This window comes from Colobus angolensis, unplaced genomic scaffold (genome assembly GCF_000951035.1).
Source record: "Colobus angolensis palliatus isolate OR3802 unplaced genomic scaffold, Cang.pa_1.0 Scaffold83, whole genome shotgun sequence".
Taxonomy (NCBI): domain Eukaryota; kingdom Metazoa; phylum Chordata; class Mammalia; order Primates; family Cercopithecidae; genus Colobus; species Colobus angolensis.
The window spans coordinates 3,552,456-3,562,622 of NW_012122154.1; the positions used below are offsets into that span (position 1 = coordinate 3,552,456).

General features: G+C 55.0%; 1 protein-coding gene across 4 annotated transcripts; it reads left to right on the forward strand.

Annotated features, from left to right (window-relative positions):
• The first annotated feature begins 3,145 nt into the window (after window positions 1–3,145).
• ORMDL3 (ORMDL sphingolipid biosynthesis regulator 3) lies at window positions 3,146–9,804 on the forward strand. Of its 4 annotated transcripts, none has more exons than XM_011929868.1 (4): window positions 3,146–3,416; window positions 6,653–6,847; window positions 7,585–7,736; window positions 8,163–9,804. In XM_011929868.1, exons 2-4 carry the CDS (start codon window positions 6,674–6,676, stop codon window positions 8,296–8,298), a joined length of 462 nt encoding a protein of 153 aa, XP_011785258.1. In that variant the 5' UTR covers window positions 3,146–3,416; window positions 6,653–6,673; the 3' UTR covers window positions 8,299–9,804. The 4 variants fall into 4 exon arrangements, with proteins under 4 accessions (XP_011785258.1, XP_011785256.1, XP_011785259.1 ...); XM_011929866.1 differs by lacking the exon at window positions 3,146–3,416 and adding an exon at window positions 3,677–3,833; XM_011929869.1 differs by lacking the exon at window positions 3,146–3,416 and adding an exon at window positions 4,057–4,078.
• The last annotated feature ends 363 nt before the right edge of the window (window positions 9,805–10,167 follow it).

A 10,167-nucleotide genomic window follows, 5' to 3' on the forward strand; every position in this document is an offset into this window, starting at 1 on the left:
CTCAAACTCCTGACCTCAGGTGATCCACCCGGCTCAGCCTCCCAAAGTGTTGGGATCACAGGCGTGAGCCACCCCACCAGGCCATAGAGGACTTTTTTAAATTAAAAAAACAATCTTACCACAATTCCATATCATGCCTAAATGTTTAGAATTCCTTAATATCACTGAATACCTTGTCAGTATTCAAATTTGCCTGATAACTTAATAAAATCTTTTTTTTTTGGAGACAGAGCCTTGCTCTGTTGCCCAGGCTGGAGTGCCAACGGTGCAATCTCGGCTCATTACAACCTCTGCCTCCCAGGTTCAAGCCATTCTCTTGCTTCAGCCTCCCGAGTAGCTGGGATTACAGGCGCCCGCCACCACATCCAGCTAATTTTTGTAGTTTTAGTAGAGACGGAGTTTCACCACGTTGGCCAGGCTGGTCTCAAACTCCTGACCTCAGGTGATCTGCCTGCCTTGGCCTCCCAAAGTGCTGGGGTTATAGGCATGTGCCACCATGCCAGGCCTTTTTTTTTTTTTTTTTTTTAAAGTCAGTTTGCTTGAATCAGGTTCCAAATAAGACTTAGTTGATATCACTTAATTTATTTTAATCTGTAAGTCTCTCCCCCTCTTTTTTATTCTTTTTTTTTTTTTTTTTTGAGACAGGGTCTTACTCTGCTGCCCAGACTAGAATGCAGTGGCACAATCACAGCTCACTGCAGCCTTGACCTCCCGCGCTCAACTGATCCTCCCACCTCAGCCTCCTGAGTAGCTGCAACTATAGACACACCACTATGCCCGGCTAATTTTTGTATTTTTTGTAGACATGGGGTTTTACCATGTTGTCCAGGATGGTCTCGAACTAATGGACTCAAGCCTTGGCCTCCCAAAGTGCTGGGATTACAGGCGTGAGTCACCATACCTGGCCCCAATTTTATTTGTTAAGGGAATTGAGTGTTTGTCCTAATTTTCTTCATTCTAGACTTTGCTGACTATATCCCTGGGGAATGTATCTTATGCTATTTTGTGTCCTTATTTTTTCATATAACTTAGCAAACATTTCCCCATACTGCCACAGGGTTTTCATAATCTGTCCTAAATGGCTTCATATTATTCCATCCAGTGGATATACTGTAATTTTTTTCTTGGGCATTTGGTTGCTTTCAGTTTTTCACTACTATAAATATTGCTGGAATGAACATCCTGACACATTGCAGCTTTTCCTGTACATGGGATGACTTCCTTAGAATATGCTACCAGAAGTGTAATTATGGCTCTGAGGCATGGAGAATTTTTCAGCTTCTTGGCACACAGTGACAATGGTTTGTCCAAGGGTTTGTGTGTCCCCCAGCACCAAATAAGAGAGCTGTCACTCACTCTGCGTAGTGCTTAGGGCTATTCACAGTTGAAGAACGTTTGGGGAAGACATGGTAATTATGAGGGCAGAGTTAGAGAAGGAGAAAGATGATGACAGGGACTCCGGCTAAATAAAGCAGAAAGTGATCTGCAATTTACCACAAACCTAGAGTGAGTCAGAACTCTGTTCACTCCTATTGTGAAAAAAAAAAAAATCCTTGATAACAGGGGTTATTAATAGTGCATGACATGTCCAGTAATCTTTCTGTTAGACTCTGCATTAGTCAGAACCTCATTTGAGACGTGGACTCAGCCTGGGTCACTGAACTTTATAGAGATGTCAGGAAACTGACCAAGATCCAGAGGAATCGATCAACTTGATGGAGGATGAAGAATCCCAGAGAAAAATCAAAGGAGTCAAGCAGGCTCACTTTGGAAAAAACAGACACCTTTCTTGCTTTAGTGCGGGGGAGGTTTCTGTGAAAAGAACAACACTGGGTTTGCTTATGTCTGCAGAAAGATGCCTATAAGGAAAGGCACCTCCATAAACCAGGAGAAACTTCCACAGGACACAGGCAGAGCTATTTCAGACTCGGGTGATTATTTCGATCTTGGGATGAACCCTTTTGGGGCCATTGGCCCTGGAAATATTCAAGAAGCTGCTTGTTCTGCTCTGGGTGGTTCAAATACCCACCTGCCTGGTGACCACTAAGTGCCTCTGGGGATCCCACTCCAGCTGTGTGACAACTGTTTCCTGGCAGCCCGCTGGGGAAGGAAGCGTAGGTGCAGTCTGAGTGAAGTGCTCCCCAGTTTCCCTGGGCTAGCCTTTTCCTTCCTCTTCCCTCACTTTCAGTTCAGGGTGCCATGAACTGCCATTCAGAGTCAGGTTGGCATGCCATGACATCATCTGATCTTGCTATTCCAGCCCTGCCCTGCATAGAGTGGACTTAGAAAGAAGCTGGGTAGGGAGTTGAAACTACTCAGACAAGGCCTCTTGGTGACATGGAGAATGGGAGTCACCGAGGAGACCTCAAGAGCAACCTCCTAAAGTAATATTAAGTAGATTCATACAATGCAACAGGTGCTTTACATACATTTTTTTGGGTTCCCACAACATTGGAGGTGGGGTTTCACAGGTGTGGAATTGGAGATTAAGACAAGTAATTTGCCCAAGGTCACATTGCCAATAAAGGAGGGCCTGCCCTATGTCTACCAAGCAGTAAAGTCTGTGCCCTTGCCTTTAGACGATGCAGATGTGAAAACTGTAGACCAGAACCTCTCATTCAAAGCCACACAAGCTGACCTGAGACAGAAACTCAGGCTCCTTACTACTGATCAAGGAATCTATGATACGTGGCCTCTTCTCACGTCAGGTGCGGGGAGGCCAAGGAAGTGGCCCGGTCCGGGGCAGCCTGGGCCAAGAGTGACTGAGAAGGAGAAAGCAGGCTCCGTTCTGGGCCCTCCAGACCCTCACCCTAGCCAATGTTGTGAAAAGCGCGCTCCCAGGAGGGCCCAGCAGGGCAAAGGGCCAGGCTAGTCTGTTTCTGGAGGAGCCAATCTGGGGCCAGGGCGGAGGCAGCCAGGTGCAGTGGAAAAACCCTGTACTTGGGGTCAGAATATCTGGGTTTCGATCCAGTCTGGCACCCAGCAAAGACCTACAGCAAGTTACTTACAAGTCCGAGTCTCCTCATCTGCAAAACTGGGGCACGGATAAAATACACTTGAAGGGCACAGGAGCAAAAGTTGGAATTGTTACGCACCAAAATTCTATCATCCGATCTGACCACGTCACTGTGCAACTTCCAACCGCGCGTCCCCGGAGAGTCCGGGAACGGAGCCCAGGAAAAACTACAACTCCCAGGAGCGTCGGGCGGGCCGGCAGCGGAGGAAACTACAACTCCCAGGAGGCGTCGGGCGTGCCGGCGCGGGGCGGTGACGTCGCGGGGGCCGGCGCGGAGCGCTGATTCGGCCGGAGCTGCCAGCGGGGAGGCTGCTGCGGCGGGTCGTTAACAGCTGCTGGAGCAGCAGCGGACCCCGCTCCCGGGAACCGTTCCCGGGCCCTCGATATCCGGCCCCGCACGGTGAGCCCAGATAGAACCAGGAGGCCCCAGGGCTAGGGGAGGGGCGGGAGGGAAGGTAGGGGCTGCTGGGGAGGCGCCCCGGGCTGGATAGACGGGGGCAGAGGGAGTTGGGGGTGGAGGGACTGCATCAGCCGAGGGGGTGCAGCGGCTGGCGAGGTGGCCAAGGAATAAAGTGCGAGCTGGAGGCCGGGGGTGGAACGTCGGGAGGAGCGCCTCGGCTAGGGGTGGGAGGCGGGGAGCGGCTGGGCTTCGGGGATGAACGTTTGGCTGCCTCCAGAGCTGGGTGAACGCGTGGAGATGGCTGTGGGGTCCCGGACCGGGCCGGGTTCCGAGTGCCAGGACCCAGACTGGGCAACAGAGCGGGACCCCTCCCCCCGGCCCCGCGCCCGAGGTCTCACTCAGAAAACCCCAACAACAGTGAGGACTCCGCCTCTTCGCTCCTCCTCTCTGCTTACTGCGGGTTCGTCTGGGCACTCGCTTTCCACTCCCACCGCCCTCCCCCAGTCGGGGTGGCTGGGCCAAAGTTGAGAGGTGATCAGCTGTGGTCCTGCAGCTTGCGGGGTGGGCGGAATGGAAGTGGCATCGTGACGTGCTGCCACGGACTCCCCTTTGGGGTCCCCATCCAGGCCTGGATGTTTTGTGCTCCTCTTCCAAGACAGGGGGTTTGCTGTTGTGAGGGCCGTTCTTTCCTGGGGGAGGGAATGGGAAGGGCTCACCTGGTGGCTGCCCTGGTGGTGCTCAGCCTTGGCTTGAGTGTCTGGCATACTGGCTGGGCACGAATATTTGTGCGTGGAGCCAAGGGGGTGGGGAGGGAAGAAGGGGGAAAGAGCTACCAGCAAAAAAGTGGTTAACAGAACAGAGTTGCTGCAGGCTCTGGTTTGAGGCAGGTTATGAAACCACATCAGGGCCCGGCACTAAGCAGCCACCTGCCAGCTGTGGCAGCAGAAGTTTTTAGCTCAGCTCCTGTAGACCTAGTCGACCTGTGCCAGCCTGTTCTCTCTGTTTCTCCCCATCTAGGGGAGGGGTCGGTTGGTTGTTTTACTAATGGAAGTAATATGTGCCCATAGTGACACGAAAGTCTCAAGAGTGTTTCCTGGCTGCCAGTCTTTTTGTTAGTTTATTGATCTCTTCTTTTTCAGGGGTGTCTGGTGGTTTCCTGCTCTCAGGGTACCTAGTGTTTAGGCTTCAGGAAGAAGCTTCCGAGGGTGTCGGCTGGGACCTAGGTCTAGTCTTTTCCTAGGCTCATCGAGTTTTGTTGGCTGCCCTGTGAAGGCCAGAAAGGGGTATGGGGTCCTGTGGTCTGGGATTCCACGAGGCTTTTGGCACTCTTGGACAGCCGCTAGGAAGGGTTAGTGGGCTTTCTACACCAGCACCCCTGTAGGTGCGGGTTCCAGAGAGGTGATGGGGTGGCGGTTTCAGGTCAGACTTGGGACGCTGTTTCCCTCTCCTTAGAGGTAAGTCCTTCAGAGCCCTCACTTCTCAGCCACATGCCACCCTCTCCTCTCAGATGGAGGCTTTTGCGTAGTAGCTGTCCCAGGGGCTGCTAGAGTAGCTGAAGCCCCAAGGCCCTGGGAAGATAAACAGTGGGAGCCAGCTCTGGCTTTCTAGATCCTCGGATTTCTGTTAGGCTCCATTATCCAGCCTAATGGGCTGCGCTGACGGTTCCCAGGAGCATCACTGCAATCAGAGTGCGCCTCAGGCTGGCACACGGGTGTTTGCTTGTTGGGATGGTGTGTTGTGGGTCACGTTTGCCCTGAGGTCTCTAAGCTTGGAGCTGTCTGAGAAGAGGAAACTTGCTCCTCTTATCCTGGAAGTAAAGAACTGGCCCCTGAGGATTCAGGCTCCTGTGCAGGTTTGGCTAGTTCCTAGTCAGAGATAGATAGCATTTGGGTCTGAGGGGGTTGCTGCAGGGGCATGAGGCAGGTGGCCTTCTGGGTACTTTAGAATATCTCCATCTGGGACTCTTCTCTGCATTCCCAGGAAAGATGGGGCTGTTAACATGGTGATGACCTTATGGTCTTTAGCAAGCAGGACCCTACCTCAGATAGGGAGGTGAGCCAGTACACAGGTGCTGTCTGTCTCCGCTTTCTCCTGGTCACAGGGCCCTCGGGGATCTGGGGACAGCCAAGCTCTGGACAAGGGGCAGATCATTCCACCCCTTCCTTCTCTACTTCCCTCTGCTCACTGTGGGCTGCGGCCACCTCCTGCTTCCTCCTGCTGCAGGACTCCTACCGTTGGTGCTGGGCAGGGGAAGGCACCGTGCTAATGTACACCTGGAAACAGGTGCTGAGAGCAGAGACTGAGGGGAGGATGGGCAGGACAGAGAAGAACGGGGGCAGGAGGAAGGCCACAGGTTCGAGTCTGTGCCCTTGGGAGACATATGTTGATGTGGGTTCCAGCTCTCTGTGGGAGTTATAGGTGTTGGCCACGTTCTCTATCCTCGCCTCTCTTGTGGGGAAAAGGGCCCTGGTGGTTTGGCAGCGGAGTGGGTGGCACCACAAGGGTTGGCCTGAGTGGCTGCCAAATGGAGAAAACATCTGGATGGGTTGTTTTGTGTCACCCAGGAGGGGTGCCTTCCAGGCCTGGGCAAAGGTTGTCCCTAGTCTGTTGTTTTCTCCTGTCTTCCTCTCTCCCCACTTCCCTCTTTCTACCTGATCAGTCCTCCTAAGTTGGGGTTTGGGGAGATCCAGAATTGAAAAAATTAGAGGAGGTGAGTGGATGCAGTGACCTCAAAATAGTTCATCCACTGCTGCCTGTACCCACAGGCTTCACTTCTTTCCCTCCTGATGGGAAGGGCTTAAGAGTGGATGTCCCACATCAGGCCCTCAGGGAGACACAGTCCAGCAGGGCTTATGCTCAGTGAGAATTCTGTGTCTGGGGCTTTGTCGGCAGAGGGTCCTCACGGGAGTGCCATGGCGGGGAGGCTGGGGGATGGGCCTTGGCTTCTCTGCTCTGGGGCTGCATGCCTCTTGATGGCCTGTCCTCCGATGTCCTGCCGGGGCCCTGTCCCAGTGGGATAATGCATGGGGCGGCCTGCTGTTTATCCCAGCCCAGCAGCAGGAAATGAGTGGAGCTAAGTCCACATGGACTTTCTCTACCTTCCTTGCTTGAGAATCAAAAGAGTGGAACTGCCTGGAGTTCTCAGGGAAAGAAGAGCCTGCCTCCCAGCGGGATCCGAGGGTGAGAGGGGCAGGGAAAGCAGTGTGACCTGTCTGACCTGTGCTGCTTGTTTGCAGAACAGTGGAGGGGGCAGCAGGATGAATGTGGGCACAGCGCACAGCGAGGTGAACCCCAACACGCGGGTGATGAACAGCCGCGGCATCTGGCTCTCCTACGTGCTGGCCATCGGTCTCCTTCACGTCGTGCTGCTGAGCATCCCCTTCGTGAGTGTGCCTGTCGTCTGGACCCTCACCAACCTCATCCACAACATGGTGAGAGGCTGCCTGCTGCCGGCTCCTGCCCTCTGGGCTGCTCTTTGGCAGGGCTGAGGGATAGGAGGAGCCTGTCGGGCCTGGCCCAGATGTCAGGGTGACGTACTGATGTCTGCCTCCAGAGCCCAGGCCTAGTCCTTATCTCTCTGCCTTGCTCCCCCTTCTGGGTTCCTGCCCTGTGTACCATGATAGGAATCAAATCTGCAGATTTTTCCACATCTCTAGGGTGGGGTGGCTGTGGGCCTGGAAGATGTGCCCCTAAGAGCTAAACAAAGGACTCCAGAGACTTCCCAGGACCCGGGAGTCCTGGTGCCTAGGCTGGTACAGAAATGCCCCTTTCTCAAGTTACTTCTCGAACCGTCTTCCACTCTTGCCCTTCTCTGCTCCCTCACCACTTGCTACCTTGCCCTCTTTGGAGGGTAAGCAGGGCTTATTCCCATCGCTTGCCTCCTCCCAGCAGGCACAGGGGCTATGAGTGGCCTGGAGGGGCAGCATCTCGGCGCCTGTCTCGTGGCTACGCATTCTCATGCCAGGCCTAGCCTGTTCCCCAGGGAGTCCCCTTGTTCTTCTCCTGCCAGGCTCCCAGCTGCTCCATCCTGACCTCCAGCCCATATCCCCCTGCCCAGCAGAGGGAGGCTCCAGATCACTGGGAGTTACTTCTGTCCGTGACTGGGTAGAGGAGCTGGGCAGGGGGCCTTTTCCCTTTTGTGTCCTCTAACAAAGACCTCTTCCTCCAGGGCATGTATATCTTCCTGCACACGGTGAAGGGGACACCCTTTGAGACCCCGGACCAGGGCAAGGCGAGGCTGCTAACCCACTGGGAGCAGATGGACTATGGGGTCCAGTTCACGGCCTCTCGGAAGTTCTTGACCATCACACCCATCGTGTTGTGAGTGCCTGGGCTACAGGGAGACACCAGCAGGCAGGGCAAGGCCTGGAGGGCCCCAGGGCCCGGTCACGCTTATTAACCCTGCTGTGGCTCCTGGCGTAGGGATGAACAGGGGAAGTTGGAATATTCCTGGGTCTCAGACTGAGCTCAGGCTTTGGGCCTCCCTGGCCCCATCTTTCCTGCACTGGAGCTTTCTTCCTGCTAGTGAGATAGGCCCACAGGCTTGGGGTGAAGTTGGGAGGTGGGGGCGGCGCTGGGCCGGGAGGGGCCTCTTTAGCCTGAGAGCTCTTGCTTCTTACTCTGGTCTGGGGACCTCTTCTGTGACTCCTTAGCCGTCAGGATTCTGCCTTTCCCTACGCAGGAAGTGCGGGAGGAAGGGGTCCTCCCGACAGTCTTTTATATCTCTCCTCATCCTTCCCCTCCCAGGTACTTCCTCACCAGCTTCTACACTAAGTACGACCAGATCCATTTCGTCCTCAACACTGTGTCCCTGATGAGCGTGCTCATCCCCAAGCTGCCCCAGCTCCACGGAGTCCGGATTTTTGGAATCAATAAGTACTGAGGGTGCAGCCCCTTCCCCTGCCCAGGGCGGCAGGGGAGGGTAGGGTAAAAGGCATGTGCTGCGACACTGAAGTCAGAAAGAAGAAGCCTCTGGACACTGCCAGAGATGGGGGTTGAGCCTCTGGGCCTAGTTTCCCCCCTCGCTTCCCCCAGTAGCCAACTTGGAGTAGCTTGTAGTGGGGTTGGGGTAGGCCCCCCGGGCTCTGACTTTTTCTGAAGTTTTTGATCTTTTCCTTTTGCTTTTTGAATAGAGACTCCATGGAGGTGGTCATGGAATGGGCTTGGCTCCTGGGCTGAACATGGACCATGCAGTTGGGACAGGAGGCCAGGGGAAAAACCCCTGCTCACTTGTTTGCCCTCAGGCAGCCAAAGCACTTTAACCCCTGTGTAGGGAGCAGAGGGCGGTGCGGCTTCTGGGTTGTTTCACTGTGATTCCTAGGTTTTTTCGATGACACGCAGCGTGTGCTTTTGTGTATGGAAGCAAGTGTGGGATGGGGCCCTGCCCTTCTGGGTAGAGAGCTGTTTAATCCAAGTGTCAGGCTTTTGGCAGCTTCCCTGCAGCCCACCCGGGGCCCTGGTTGGGAGTGGGGAGGGTCAGGTGGGGGGAGATGGGGTGCAGTGTGGATGGCTTGGTCCCAGAGGTGAGGGGCCAGGATTGCTGCCATCTGGCCTGGTGGAGGTTGGGGAGCTGTAGGGGGGGTTAGTGAATTGAGACTTAGAAGAATGGGGCCACATAGCAGCAGAGGACTGATGTAAGGGAGGGAGGGGTAGGGACACAAGCTAGACCCAGTCTCCTTTGGGATGTGGGCAGGGAGGGAAGCAGGCTTAGAGGGTTGATTTACCCACAGAATGTGATAGTAATAGGGGAGGGAGGCTGCTGTGGGCTTAACTCCTGAGGTGGCTGTTGGGTGGACAGGTGGGGAGAAGGCCCATGAGTCATTGTAAGCACAGGTCCAAGTTGGTCCTGACTCCTGCAGGGGTATGGGGAAGCTGGGACAGAAACAGTGGATGCTGTGGTCCTCTGCGGGCCCTCACCCCTTAGCTTCCTCACGCAGACTGGCACTGGGCAGGGCCTGTTATGTGGCAGGCACATGTGGCGCTGTGAGGCCACCCCACGTGGGGTCGGTGGTGAGAGTCCTGTAGGATCCCTGCTCAAGCAGCACAGGGGAAGGAGCAAGGCGTGGCCTGTAGGCACTGTCTCAGCCTGCAGAGAAGAAAGTGAGGCCGGGAGCCTGAGCCTGGGCCACAGCCTCCTTCCTCCCCAGTTCGACTAGGGACAGTGTTAATTTTGAAAAGGCGTGGGTCCCTGTGTCCTCTTCTAGGGGCCTGAGGGAGCAGGAGAGGTCACTGGGCCTGTTTTCTGCCTCCTGGCCCTGCATCTCCCACCCCATGTATCACAGGGAACTTTCACCTTAAAATCTTTCTAAGCAAAGTGTGTATAGGATTTTTACTCCCTTTGTACAGTATTCTGAGAAACGCAAATAAAAGGGCAACATGTTCCTGTTTCCCTGTGTCTGGCCTCTGCTTCCTGGAAGGCTGAGGGGAGGGGCAGGGGTGTGGGCAGCAGCTCCTGCCAGGGTGCTGGTGGGGTATCAGTGCAGCTCTGATGGTGGCGGGAGGGGCGCTGGGACTGCTGGGCTTTCTGCTGGCTGCAGCAGGGAAATCCCCCAAGGGGACTGAGGGAACTGGCGGCGACGGCAGCAGTAGTCAGAGAGCAAAATTCTCTGTGCTTTTGCCTGGCTGTTCTCCGACTGGTCCTGCGCCTTGGCCCCACAGGCTGGGGTGACCTGTGCCATGGCCAGGGAGGGGGGCAGTCCAGCAGTGGTTTACACATGGAGCCAGGGTCCCAAGCGGTGCCCAGTCCTTCCCA